The sequence below is a fragment of the Diadema setosum genome, chromosome 19 (genome assembly GCF_964275005.1).
Source record: "Diadema setosum chromosome 19, eeDiaSeto1, whole genome shotgun sequence".
Taxonomy (NCBI): domain Eukaryota; kingdom Metazoa; phylum Echinodermata; class Echinoidea; order Diadematoida; family Diadematidae; genus Diadema; species Diadema setosum.
The window spans coordinates 9,758,767-9,774,164 of NC_092703.1; the positions used below are offsets into that span (position 1 = coordinate 9,758,767).

A 15,398-nucleotide genomic window follows, 5' to 3' on the forward strand; every position below is an offset into this window, starting at 1 on the left:
TAACTCTGCACTAAGTGTGCACACGATAACGTACATATCATATATCACTATGTGAGGAAAAAATAATGATATCATTTGGCATAAAGTATAGATTATAATATGAAGTATAATGAGAAAATAATATATACATAACGCATGACCAGATCCAAGAAAAAGAGCCGATATGATATGCAAAGGTATATATGAAGACTACAAGAGATTAGCATACAAATAAAGAAGATGTTTCTACTATAACATTAATCATGACACACTTGCAATAGATGGTTGAGTTAAACAACTAAGTATATTCCGGGTAAAAAGTACACAGAATCAACCACAGCTTGATTTTGTTTGTTTGTTTTTTATATAATAATAGATGCATAGATCCATGAGAGTGTCGCTACGTCAATACTTTCTCTAAAATTTTATTTCGTCCATGAAAGCTTGCGTCTTTCAGCATGTTGTCTTCAGATGTTTTTATTTTATTTAGTTTTTTATTTTTATTTATTTATTTATTATTTTTTTTTTTTTGCTTAAAAACCAGATCCAACTGCTCCAGAGTTTTGTTCCTTCTCCTGTCGGCCTAACTCGTCTCCTGTTTATCCTTCGGGTTGTAGTAACCCTTCTTGCGGACGATGAACCCCCTTTCGATGCAGGAGTAGGCCATGTCGATCAGGGAGTCCTTGGGGTCGTACGGGGTAATGCCAAGAACCTGTCGAAGCTGGTGTATTGACGTAATATGGAGGTAAAGAAATTGATTGAGGAAGAAAATGGCAATGAAAACAGCTGAAGGAGTACACGCGCAGCATTTTGAAGCATACCATGACGTCACAAAGAATATCTACGACGCGAAGTCGGAGAAGCAGCTACTGTATTGTGTCGTTTTGTGCGAGACAACTTCAGTAGTTCTGGGTCCCGTTGCATAAAACTTTTTTAGCAACCTTAGAAAATTCTGGCTGGGATTTGCCCAACCTGAATTTTTTAAGGTTGCTAATCTAAGAATGTAAAATCCGTTGCATAAAAACTCTGGTTGGGAGCTTCCAACCGGAATTTTGTGATTTCAACCAGAAAAAAAAAAAATCCGGTTGGAGTTTTATGCAACGGGCCCCTGATTATGGGTTTATTTCTGACTTTGCATGACGTGCGTCCATGGTGATAATAGTTCCCGCGCTAGCATGCCCCATCAAATCTCCGGAAGGTCTTGCGCGACCCACGCCCCTCTAACAAATACACAGGGAGTAATATATGTACCCTAGCGTCCTTACTTTATTCAATCTTTTGTTGAATAATGGAGTCTTAGTGCGGAATATCAGTTACAGAATACACCGTGACAGTAAACATGATGCTTTACATTAATTTGTTTAAAAAAAAAATACCTAATCGTATGAAAAGCTATTTCTCTTTTCACGACATAAGATATGTAACGGATGTAGCTCCTCAGTGAACAGATGTTCAGTAATAATATTCTTCTTCTATGAACACTTTGCTTCTAAATAGTTTTGAATATGCACCGAACATTGCTGAAGACTTTGAAGGTGTTTCATTTTTTTTTTCTATTCAAGATAGTTTGGTATGACTTTCTTACCCTGGTGTCCGAAAACTTAGCCACTTGTCCAGACAACTGAGAGATAGTTTTAGCATTCTGGCTGAACAGTCCGGCAAATCGGATCAAACAGCCGGGGGCTATGGCAGTAGGGGGTTTGTAACCTATAACAGGAAAAAAATACAGCATAATTCAAAGGGGAATTGATATAGTTAGCACTGTCATTTCCAAATGGATTTGTTGTTTCCTTCAATGTTTTTACTTTTAGTAATGTCGTTACTGATATTGTTGCATCATGTGGCTTCTCTATGTTTTCTTTAATAACATTTTTTGAGTGTTTGTGTTTGTTTGTTTTTAATCATTTCCCCTCAATCATAATTATGATCTAAATTGATATGTGTCCTCCATATGTTCCTATAAATACCTCATTTCATCCTGGAAACCCCCATCAAATTTCTCTTACTTTGAACATGGCCCAACACAATACTGTAAACAGACCTTTGTGTTTTATATTGCGAAAGACTGTTGTACATTTAGGTGAAGTTTCACCCAATTTGTTTTTGTTTTTGTTTTTGTTTTTTGGTATTGTGTAAAGTGTATTCTTTCCGTGCCATTTTCATGTGAAATATGAAAATGAATTGAAAATGAAATCGAAACTGAAATGTGTAATTTTATTCCACAAGACCATGAGTGTGACTTATGTTCTAACTTGACAAACTTTAACATTGCGGTGTGACCACTGTTTTCTTTGCCTTTGGTGTTATTACTATATCTATAGGCAGATTCGCATGGACTCAACTTGTGAAGTGCTTTTTTAAGGTTTTACTTCTGTTGTTAGTGTTCGACGTGTTTTAGTCACTTTATATTTATTCATGCTTCTGTCTACCCGTACATGGTTACATTTTCGTAGTTTATTGATAACAGTTTTGAGGGAAAGCATATTACAAGCTCTGCATTTCAGCTTCCCCTACATTTTCAACATAACGCAGTAAATTGCATGTCTACGTTTATTCATTTCTTCCTCAATTCATGGTGTTTATATATTTCGACGTATTGAGAATATGCATTTTTATTTTCATATCATTTGTTCTTTTCTGGTGCTATGTTTGTACATTGTCACTCTTTGTTGAAAATGATATAGACGAAACGAAACGAAATTCAAGTTGGTCAATGAGGATATACTGGATAAGATACAAGTGTATCTCATCCATGACAAAATCTAAACCCTGAAAGCACTAATCTGTGTGTTAGATATTATACTTGCAATAACCATGATAATGACATGTGAATACGTACTCAGACCTTCCAACCATACTGAATTTGGAGGAAAGAATCTGAATTTTGACCATTCCCAGCTCTTGTTTCAACAGGAGTTTCCTGTTTTTTCTGGATAATTTTACTACACTCTTATATGGGTATTGTTATTTCTTTCCTACTTTTGAGCCAAATCATCCCTGTTTTTTCAGTCAGAAAGGTTGGGAGGTCTGCGTACTGAATGTATATCATCCTTGCTGAAAAGAACACAGTGTCCCACAGTGTCTCTTCAAACTGTTAAATTCGAGCGTTTTAACAGTGTGAACACATATTAATTGTAAACCAGTTTATGAATTTGTGTGTATTCATGGTCTGTTATGGTCAGTTCCTGGACAGTATTCCTGTGTCTCCCCATACCTTTGTCCCTGAATTCGGGGCTGAGAATCTCGGACATCTCTTTGAACCACAGGTTGTACGGTGAAATGATATGACGGTTACCTGAATCATAAATAACAGAGGAAGGTTTGTTGTAAAAATTGAAGCAACTCAACTAAAATGATCATAATGATAAATTGGTAGATACAAAAAAAAAAACAAAAACACGAAATTACAGTGAATACAATATGGTAAAAAACATAAATGAAAGCCCTTATCATTATCCATTATTTCAAATTAAACCATCATTCGAAATATTTCAAATATTAACGTTCTTATTTGCAATTCCCCTTGATTGTCATTTGCGTCAAAGCGACAGAACAGTTTCTAGCCAAAATGATAATGATGATGATTATAATGACAATAATAACAATCATCATCATCATCATCATCATCATCATCATCATCATCATCATAACCATGACATTTCATTTTCTATGAATTCAGTAACGCTCTAGAACAGTGCAGCTTTGTTTTCCGTTTAGGATTATTGTTATTCATATTGTTGCTCTATAACAAGTCCCTCTGTCTATAAGAAACTAGACTTCCCCCCTTCTCCTGGATGGACTCACCCGCTGCCTCTGGTAGGGTCATAGTGATGACGTGGGCCCTGGCCACATCGCGCACGTCACAGACGGGGAAATTGAGTTTGGGCACGACCGGCGTAGCGCGCTCCATTAATGTCTGAATGATCTGGACGCTGGCCCCCGGCGTACCGCAGAGAACGGGTCCCAGGACCACCGACGGGTTGATGGTGGCCAGTTCAAACCTGGTCTCAGCTGGCATAAGGTGAGAAGTGGAAAGTTTGAATGAAAATAAGGCCAGGGAAGACAACAGGAGCGATTATTATCACATTGATGATAGACCATATAGATATAACTATTTGCTTTCACTGGCGTTAAGGGCCTCGGCACACAGAGCACGGTATACGACAACTGTCCTGTTTTGTTTTTTTGTTTTTTGTTTTTTGTTTTTTTTTATATGGTGCGCCGAAAGGAACCATGTCTGGTTCTGGTAAGAAAATCAGTAATTCTGTACAAAGTCACCCAAAATTGTATTCTTATATCAAAATCAAGAGCAGCAAAATTACCTGTCGAAGATTTATTTTGTAACTAAATTATTTGCGGGGAAGTGAGTTTGTAACTTCATCAGACATGGTTCCTTTTCGCGTACCATATAGCAAAAAAAAAAAAAAAAAAAAAAAAATCCGGACCGTTGCCGCTACCATGCTCGATGCGTCGAGGCCTTTACAATTTGGTCTACCTAGCACTTTAATGCTATGAATTATGTCTTTTTGCATTTCAGTATAAAAATAAAGCAGCAGCTAACACTGAAAAGAAACCCAGAGGCTATAAGTTTAAGGATCACCACCAAAAGTGGCCTTCATTCGCGCCATTATCATTTCACAAGAACATGGGAGTGAGTGTGATAGTTTATAGAAGCTATATGATTTCGATGACTTCTGCCATTGGAAAACATTGAAGTGTTGGCAAATTAAGGAACAATTCATTTTCGGTTTGTTTGTTTATTTGTTAGTTTGTTTGTTTGTTGATTTTTTTTCACACCGGGCATGATAAAACGATTCGATTGAAAAATGAAACGTCTACTAGTACCTGGCATTTTCTCCACAAAGTCCCAGGCAGCTCTCTCGGCCAGAGCCTTGCTCTTTCCGTACGTGTCTTTCAGGGTACTGTTCAGGTTCCTCCATTGACTTTCGTCAATCGGCGTTTCGTTGTTCTCCATCAGGTCTATAGGAAAGCATCAAACCACACCGAACAACCACATCACATGCAAAAATAAACCTCATACAAATACGCATTACTCTATCCCCCTCCCCTCTGTTTCTTCTCTCTCTATCTATCTACCCATATCCATATTATACACATATGAATATAATATTATGATATAAATATTATATGTTTACTATAGCTATATCAAAATCATATAGATAGATATATTCTCTCTATGTATAAACATAGGTACATATACGTATACTGTATAATATATATGTTCAATATCTTATATATTGACTATCATTGTTCATTTCAAGCAAGTGCCTTTTTTCATTCAAATGTCATTGACTAATATTTAAAAAAAAAAATCTTTATTCACATTTGCATTCATCTCATGTCGTGTCTCATGTAAAGGTTCTACACTTGTCTTCCTACATAACTACACTGTAAAAACATGGGTGTTAGATTTAACACCACGGGTGTTAAATCTAACACCGATCAAACTTCAATAAAGGACCACACCCACAGGTGTTAAAAATGCACTGTGATGGTGTTGAAAAGTGTTCACCTGACACTTCGTGGTGTTAATTTGACACTGTACCAGGTGTTATTTTGACACTGTACTGGTGTTAATTAAAAAATGACACCACATGGTGTTGATTTGATACTTGTTGGTGTTAATATCAATGGTTTAACACCCGTCCAGCTTCAATAAGGGACCACACCAGCTGGTGTTACTTTGATGTAAAATTATTTTCACATTTTTTCAAAAATCTAGTATTTCAACGTAAAATTCTTGATCGTCTTGTTTAAATTAAAAATCAACAAGAAGTGCAGTTACTAAGAAACTCTTAAAAAAACAGTTTAAAATTTGGAAATGACACCCGGGGGTGTTAATTTAACACCATAAATGAGCACCGAAAATTTAACACCAGCTCGGTGTTCACTATTTAACACCGGACTTTTTGCAGTGTACAATTTATTGTATGATCTCATACAGTCTGTATAGCTTATCCTTCACGCTTGTAGATAATTTAATGTATATTATACAATTTTGTTGATTTCAGGAAGTAAATGTCAAACTGCATCCTTGTACTTTATCCTTGTAACCTGTTGGCATGATAAATTTCCATTTCCAATTTTCGTATTAAACAATTACGAGTCAGTTTGATTTGCTGTGGCCTCTGACGCCTGTTATTATCTTTCGAGTATATAAAACAAATAATACACTTGTTTTCGTTTTGTAATTAAACATTCATACCAATTTCATTTGCAATAGAGACCAACTGCAAATTTAACATTTCAGATCTTACCCGAAATAGCGGCGCACGAACTCGTTACCACCACCCTCTTCACTCCTCCGACATCTGCGCATGCCTGGAGAACCCTCGTTGTACCCTCTACGGCGGGTTTGAGGAGCTCATCTTCGTGCTTTGGGTTCCCCAGAGGGAGCGGGCTGGCGGTGTGGAGGACATGGCTGCATCCCCGGACGGCCCTGGAGAGAGCCAATCAGATACCGTGTCTGGCATATCAGTCAATATACCATATACCATCATACAGCCATGATATGTGGGGTGGTCCAGTGAATTGTTTCTAAAATTTACCTTGATGAAATAATACATTTTCAGCACAGCATAATCCTTATGACCCAATGGCCTTTGACCTTTGACCCCCAAATTGATTTTGGTTAAAAAACAAAAACAAAAAAAAGATCATTCGTCGCAGAGTAATCATTAGATTTAGCGTACTTCATTTCCTTAATGAACTCCCCTATGACCTTTAACCTTTGATCTCATGACCCCAAATTGTTCTTTGTTTGTTGTTGGGTTTTTTTTTTTTTTTTTGCTCTCTTATCTCATCATGAACATACCTCGAACATTTTGAAGAATTTTATTCAAATTGGTTATATCTTGAACACAAACAGAGAGACAGATAAATATATTGAACAGAAAACATAACCTCTGGCGACCGCTGGTTTCATTTGCTGGTAACAATGGAAGAAAGAATGCTTTTCTTAGGCAAATCCGAACGACTTGAACGAGATTCATTGACCTTTGACCATTGCAACAGGCTGTATTGCATTCGCCATATTGCTAATAACAATATTCGGTAAAATATAGTTCGAACAATCTTTTCTGAGATTTGCTGGAGTATTTTTCCAGTGACTGATGTGCACATTGCAATGATACAAATTTGAGTGCACAAACATTCAGTGTGTATTGCTAACTCCAAATAGTCCAAAACATGTGGTTTTCTTTTTTCTTTTCTTGCAAGTCATCTAATCATACACACACACACACCAGTGCGTTCGTGCTTTCAGGTTGAGTACTCGTGACCACAACGTGGAAGTTATCATTGCTACAAAGCCATGACAGTAACCTAATGGACTTATGACACGTTTATAGTGTAAATGCTGAATATTTTACTGTATTAGAAAATCACATGCAGGATATAGAGTTCTATATCTTAAAATTGGACTTCTTTTCTTATCACTGTTATGTAAAAAGAGAGAATACATGAACAGACATTAATTGTTCAGGTCATTTCTTATCACGAGAACACTTTATCATGGGATATCCAAATATCAATCCTGGATCAAATGAAAATTGATAGAACTTTGATAATGAAAATTCTTGTCACGAAGAAGTCTAATTGAAGTTTCATCACGTAAGACATATCTACGTTAACTTTTTTGACTCTATACAATGGGATCGCATTATAGAAACAGAAAAAAAATCGTTGTATATAATACTAGACTTCGCTTCATCTTATTTTAACTAAATTGCAGCCCATATTACACTTACACATTTTACGCATTATCATTTCAACTTTTCTATAGGCATTCGATGACCTGCTGTACGGTTTTCTTCGTATTGTCAGTATTCAGATTGTTGCTGATGCACCATGTACTCACTCTTTCCATCCTTCATCTTTTACCAAGTCGGCTTCCACCAGCTCAAGCTCGTGGGTGGCATTGGGACAGAGTTCCTTTAATGGCGTCACTTTCTTTGGATTGCTTAGACTCCTCACAGTCCCTCGGACCTTGTAGCCGGCCTCCAGGAGTTGCTTCACAATATGAGTGGCTATGTAGCCCGACGAGCCCGTCACCAAAACCACTGGGCGAGAAGGATATAAGATTATAAGGTCTGCTGTCATAGATTCGCAACATACAAAATTATTACGTCATTGCCCCTCACGAGGCATCCCCGTTTAGGACGTGCAAGATGGGATATTATCTATTATTCCCCTTCGTGTTCTAGTATTTCAGGGCCATGGATCGACAAGAGCAAAAGAGGCGAAGAAAAATCGTCCATGTTCAACATTTTAAACTTCCCGCTGCGCTACCATCACTTCGTATATCAAATCGAACCGGCAGTGTAGGCGATACAGAAGTAGCATCGAAATAAAAACATGATTATCCGAAGGGGCATTAGTAACGAATCGATGGAGATGTATTGAAATAAGATAGCAATCATGTAAATGGCATCGAGTCATCGAGATTGAAAATTATACAACGTATTTCGAACCAAGAATTCAATACAACGATAACAACTACCTATAGCAATTTGGTGTAACCCACTCACAAAAGCACTACTAGACATGGGTCAGGGTATTAGTGAAAATTGATTGTGTGATACATCCTATCTGGAGCCTTTTGCAATTGTGATTCAGATGTGTTAGTAACTTGATTAGGGCTGAAACTCTTTCGTTGACCGTCTCTCTCTCCCCATACCTGGACCTCCGCATCATGAAATTAGAAAAACAACAATCAAGAGAAAAACAAAAAAGCGTATACTACGTTGGGTATGATATGCCAAACGACCCTCAGATGTATCAACACTCATCTAAATTTACCACGAAATCGTGAGAAAAAATAACATGGCTTACTTTTGACATCACCCGATGGCGCCATCTTGAAACGTCTTGTTGATAAGGCTGATAGTGAAGAAGCAGTTGCAATTCACCACGTGGATGACCAGCCTCTATACCTCTCTCGGAGCTTTGCTTCCTGACAATGAAATCAACTGCTTGGGGAGTACTGGGGTCGACCATCCAGACTTGGGTGATGGTGGTGGCGTTTGTGATGGTGCGTGTGTATACATATAGGCCCTACTTGCTGGCTCTCATTGGTTAAACTGACCACCGGCTGTGTTTTCACTTCGTTTTGTTTGAGTCTATACTCTAACAGTAGTGGCAAAGTCCGAGAATTCATAAGAAGATTGATATCATAATGCAGTATATGCATAGGACACACGTACTCAAATATTGATTAATTTTTTACTTCCACCTTCAGTGCTTTTTGAACGTGGAGGGAGTGTAATGTTTACTAGATATGGGACGATTAACGTATGAGGCGATTTAGGTATGGGCGGGGAAAAGACGTTCAGCGAGCCAGAATTCATCATTGCAGGCGACAGTGAAAATTGTGTAGCTTCTAATTGATTACATGACATTCTCTTTTGAAATTGAGAATTTTCTTTAGACGGAAACTGATCCTCATGAGAAGATATTGAATTCTGTGAAAAATCTATGACATCAAGGCATTTCTTGTCCACTACTCCCTCGCTAAAATCCATCTTTATCATATTTTGTATATATGTATGAAGATGCAATCATCCTCATGATATTAAAGAAGTGCTTGAATATAGACAATGCATCGTTAAATGCCCCTATCGCTCTACACGGATTTGTGAAGGTGACCCTCTTCGCTGATAAAAATTTTCCGTGAAACTATACTGCTTACACGGTTCTCGATCATCATGAACAACTACATGTTATTGTATAGGCATATCAAAATTAACTGATTTATTTGCTTTGATAGGGACCATGATTACCAAATTAACGTTATCAGTGTCCACATCATAAGTTCAGGTGTGTGTGTGTGTGTGTGTGTGTGTGTGTATGTGTGTGCTTGTGTGTATTATTCAACCTCGTGGAGTGCTTTCAAAGTTGAACGTCTGCCTCGAACACAGGTAAACATCCAACTGAAGAATGGACAGAGTTCAACGGCATGTAGGGGGAATATAATGACCTGACTTTGCGTCTCCTAATCATTGTTTGTGAATATAAATACACGGCATTAAATGCAACAAAAAAAAAGATAAACCCATTTTTATGAATTGGAAATATTATAGATTTAATCTTTTGAAAATAAGGAAAATAAGACATGAATGAGATAATTTCTATATCTTCCGAAAAAAAAAAATATTACTATTTATAACGAATGCAGTTTCAATGTAAAGATCTAATTTTTCTATATGTGATAATGACCTAACTTTTAACAATTCGAAAATGGCATTTCATTTCATTTATCTCATTCCTAGCAAGTCATTTCACAATCATGATACAGGAATATATCGTGTAAAGAAATGCAATCATTATAGGTCTACTGTGATTTTATTGTATAACATACACAATGCTGTTGAGAAAAAAAAACACTATGAAATGTTAAAGAGAATACAGTCCTAAGGGGAACTGAAAGTTTTGTAGTGTTTGATGAAAATTGGTTTTAAAATGACTGAGATATCCAAAAACAAGGTAAGACAAAGCGATCATAATAAAAGTCGTGGCCCGTCGCATTTTATTAGGATCGCTTTTTGTGGGTATCTCAGTCATTTCGAGACCAATTTTCATCAGTAAACGTTGAATTCTTCTAAGAATTTCATACGTGTTCTTTCATATTCATAAGAGCTAGGTTTATCATTATCTCACAATTAGATAAACTGACCAGAAAAGCCTCATCTAAACCAAAACTGTATAGTCCTATCATTCCTGCTCGTGCCCATCAATCTAAAACGTGCATGGACAGAACAATGTAAAAGACCTTATGATATCAAGATAGGCAAATAATAATTGTGTTTTTGTTTTGTTTTTTTATGGAGGCCTGCAATAATTCTGAAGGGTCTCCATATGCGTCATGCATTAATGCCCTCCCCCCTCCACCAAAAAAGAAAAAGAAAAAGGGACGACCAAAAACAAAAACTGCTGAGTCACTGCTTAGAGAAACGCAGAACAATTTCCACGTGACGGTACAGTGGCATCACAGTCACTAATTACAATTAATTGTTAGGGATTAGAAGGTATCTCTAAAGTAAATAGTAATTCATTCTCATGACTTTGGTATACAAGGTGGAAAAAAAAATAGTGCCCGGGATTTGTTCTTGGGAATTTTCCTGTGTGTGTGTATATATATAATATGTGGTATGTGGTACGTGGTATGTGTGTGTTCCTTGCGTATCACATCAGCCATCTTTACTCAAAGATATCCAAAATGGAGCACAGACTCTCTCAAATAATAATGTAACAGTGATTTGGAGATCGCAAGACGATAATAAAACAAAACCCATAGGAATATAGAATAAAAAGGGGCAACAAAGTTCAAATGAAGAAGCGTAGACTATTTTTAAGATCAAGATAATTACTGTTAGACAAGTCAAAATGAAGAGAGCTTGCTATGTGAAGTATATTCTGCTTTGTAGTCCTGTTAACGTACTTATATTTTTTCTTTAGTTACTATTACGTATGTTCACACGGCGTAATCACTGTCAACCAATTACGTGTGTATCGTGCTAGTGAATTATCCACGAGTCATGAATGTTAAGAGTAGACAGTGGAAAGACTTTCTTACATTACGTTCGAGGTGGATAAACTGACATGCAATATCAAATCACGCCAGTTTCCTGACTGAATTGTGAAGTCAACAAAACTTTCGCTGACCTTGACATTACGACTATCACTGGATTTGGCACTTAACGAATTTCACAAACCATGTACACCACAGTTATTTATTTGGTTTCACGAACAAAGAGCCGATAAACGCAACCATGGGAATTCGTAAGTATGATAATACCCACATAATAGCTGATATCAGTTTTAATGGGCTTTTGTCGCCGGTCGAAAGGGTAAAAGAATAATGAACAAACAATTTTTTTTTTTTGATAAGCCCGTGCCAGTTGCGGTTGATTAGCATTCTATTTACTGTGTGATACTATTCATACTCAGTGTTTGGACAACTCTGGTGTGGACCAAAGTTCACGGGTACGTGTAAAATAGATCGTATGCGAGGCGAAAAAAAAGTGCTGAATCATTGTTGCGTATTTGACGGTATGGGAAGTCACACTCCGTATAGGCACCGACATGGTTTCAGAAAACACATGCGAAGTCCATGATATGAATACAATTTGAACCACAATCACAGTGGTGGACAAAATGGAGTTGAAAACCAAGGCATTCTCAATAACCTTATCATGCACTATTTCATTATGTTATTGTATTACGTGATTTTTAACAGTGTACCTTGATTACATCACATTCGTGTATACAGCTGTAGTCGAGAGTAATGTGTTCTTATTTGCCGAAGAAGGAATTAAGATAGTCAATGTGTGTTATGTTTTCCCAATAATGATTTCTGTGGGAAAATGAATAAAATTCATGCATCATATTGTCTCGTTAACAGGTGGAGTGCAACACCGGATTCAGGTAACTTATGGTGAACAGAGAATAAAAATCGAATACATTGTATGTCGTAATCCTATAAATTTCATTTCAGTCCGATGTGTCATAACAAAGTGACGGGATGAATAGTGTCATGTATTTTCCCTATATCAGTAATACTGAGTTGATAGGAATATGTTAATTAGAGGTGGTGATGACGTCATCACGTTATAAGTCTCGCTTTGAACTTAACACAAATCTGAATGAATTAGAAGAACGCTTATAGAAAAGTGTCAGCAGTTTTTGCAGTAATTGAGTGTTAAGACTTTCTCTGGGAATGTTCAAAAAATTAAAAAATCATGCTGGGGCTGACTGGGGGGGGGGGGGGAGACGTTTAATAAATTTATTTAGAGCATCAAATATCAGTCGGAATCCAAGTTCTTGAAAATATTGTACGTTTGAAGAGAGAACTTTGTAATTTGGTTTCGATGAGTACAAGAGCAAATTTCAAACTAAAACAGACTCGAGACCAATAGCTGTGTGGGCGCCCTCAGCGACGTAATGTTTCAGGCATATCTCTATGGTTTCAAAATTACAGATGGACGGCAAACACCATTGATGATAACAGTGCAAGGTGCTTGCGTTGTTGAGTGACTGAAAAGTGTGTGTGTGTTTGATTCCATACAGCCAACTCTTCTCGCAAAAGTAGTGAATAGTTGAGAGAATGGGACCTTTGTTAATTGAGGGAATGCAGCAACAGAACACATCGGCGAAATTTGAGGAAAATCAGACGATCCGTTCAAAATAATTATAAACAAAGACATTTTACAGTTTTTGTCCAGCCATCACTTGATGAAAAGACTACAACACCTTATGACGTCACGTATGGGCAACAATATACAGAATTGACATAAAAAAAAAAATTCAACATGATTTCACTTTCTAGAAAGAGCACTTTCCCTAGGTGTTTTTTTTTTTTTTTTTTTTTTAATGAGGGGCATTTTAATGTTACGCCAACGTAAATGTAACAAATCGAGGAAATGTGTGCTTTTTATCAAAAAAAAAAAAGAGGATATGTTGTGGAATTCTCTGCATATTCTTCTTTATAATGTTTTCCATACATGACGTCACGTGCTCTACTGATATCTATTTACACGACCCACATGATTATCAAAAGGTTTGGGTTCCTTTAAGGGTACGATTGAAACGTCGGAGCGTCAAATATCGACGTAACAAAATGCTGTACATTACTTCGCTCGCCCTGAAGGAATAGTAACGATCAAACTTCCTTAATTGGCTGGAACAAAACTAATCACTGATTTTTATTACAATGTGATGGCGTCACTTACATTTGATGACGTAATAAGTGTCATTGCCCAACAAGTTTTCCATTGCCGTGTACACACGTGTGTGCTATAAGTCTGCCTTTTTGGATAAGTATGTAAATAACGATATCCGTTGAATCAAATTAAAATGGACTTGTGAGTCTTCACTTGTATAATACAATATGCTAAAACCAACGAAAATATTAGATTCAATGAGATTGATCCTTCTCAATTCTATATGACCACGATCAAGATCACTGTTCCTTGAAAGCATGTGTAATTTCAAAATTTTCACAATTTTCCTGTCACTTTCTTCGAATTTCTAAGAGACTGTCACTACTCTTATGATTTTTTTTCTTCAAAATTTTCAAATGCCAACTTAACTGCTTAACAAAGACCTTTAAATGTATAGCCTTTCCTAATGTCCTACAAACCCGATGTTCGAGCATATTTTTGTTATGTAATCTCTGCCAGCGGGATGGTCGCTACCAGTCTAAAAGGTACCACACGTCCGCATGGTACTACACGCGGAACGCGCACCTGCTCTGTAAATTACACGAATCCGGTTGGGGCAGGCTGCATCGCTTGATTCGGTATCAATGACTACATGGACCACAGGCACGACAGGTGGCGCTTGCTACTTTCATCGCGAACGAAACAACTGCAGCCGGGTTGAAAGACACCGAGTGGTCGTCTTTCACGAGCCACACCATATGCACACACACGCACAAAAAAAAAAACACACACACAAAACAAAACAAAAAGGCGTCGTAACTCAGCGAGGATCGCTTGAACTATGATATCACAAATTTCTTGAAAAGGGACAAAATGATATTTCTAAAGTGTGTCATGTTTTTGCTAACTTTAATACCGTGCAGTCGCATCTCGATAAATGATACATCCTTAAATTTGATCGTCATTATTCTAGTCAAACAGCCCCAGTCCGTCTCCCTGCCTCAAGCGCGCGCGCGCACACACACACACACACACACACACTTGTATACATAGGCCTACAGCCTTTTTCGTTTTTCAATAATCTTTATTTGATTTCTATGATTTCACATGACAAAAAAAAAAAACCACATCTTGATGTATAAACACAATATATCTCCAATCAGTAATGTTTGATCAACTAAAGAATAATAAAAATTAAAATAAAAAAATCACACACACATAGACACACACACACGCACACACACACAAATTTACCTCCTATAAGCTGAAATTTGTGAGAAAGAAGTGTTAGAAACCAACAATTACAGACAAATTTTAAGTAATAAGACGCTTTAACAGCTACAGCACCTGCCACAGCAATATTGAAAGGTTTGGGGAAAAGGGGGCTGGAAACGTAGAAGACGAGCATATTAAAATATATCTTGCTATCTGATAATTCCAAAACGCTGCTGTTTACGCAACATTACCCATGATATCCACGTGATTGCAGACTGATTCATGCATTGTAGATAGTAATATCTGAATTATTTATGTCGTTGAAATATACAACTTTGAGAAAATCAGTATTCCTTCACCTGTTGTTTATTTATCAATGAATACACTGTACATGCTGTAATTGTGTTTTGGTGTTTGTTTGTTTGTTTGTTTTTTTTTTCTTAATGCCTTGGAGAATCCTATAGGCACCGAATATATTCCATCATCTACTCGGATCTCAAGTCCTGTACTTGTACAGAAAACGAC

The 15,398-nt window shown here is 37.0% G+C and overlaps 1 protein-coding gene across 1 annotated transcript; it reads right to left on the minus strand.

Annotated features, from left to right (window-relative positions):
- Window positions 1-562: 562 nt before the first annotated feature.
- On the minus strand, window positions 563-8,857 carry LOC140243018 (uncharacterized). Its single transcript, XM_072322759.1, has 8 exons — window positions 8,833-8,857; window positions 7,859-8,060; window positions 6,258-6,439; window positions 4,825-4,959; window positions 3,784-3,990; window positions 3,194-3,274; window positions 1,565-1,686; window positions 563-700 (listed from the first exon to the last, which is right to left on the minus strand). Exons 1-8 carry the CDS (start codon window positions 8,855-8,857, stop codon window positions 563-565), a joined length of 1,092 nt encoding a protein of 363 aa, XP_072178860.1.
- Between the last annotated feature and the right edge of the window lie 6,541 nt (window positions 8,858-15,398).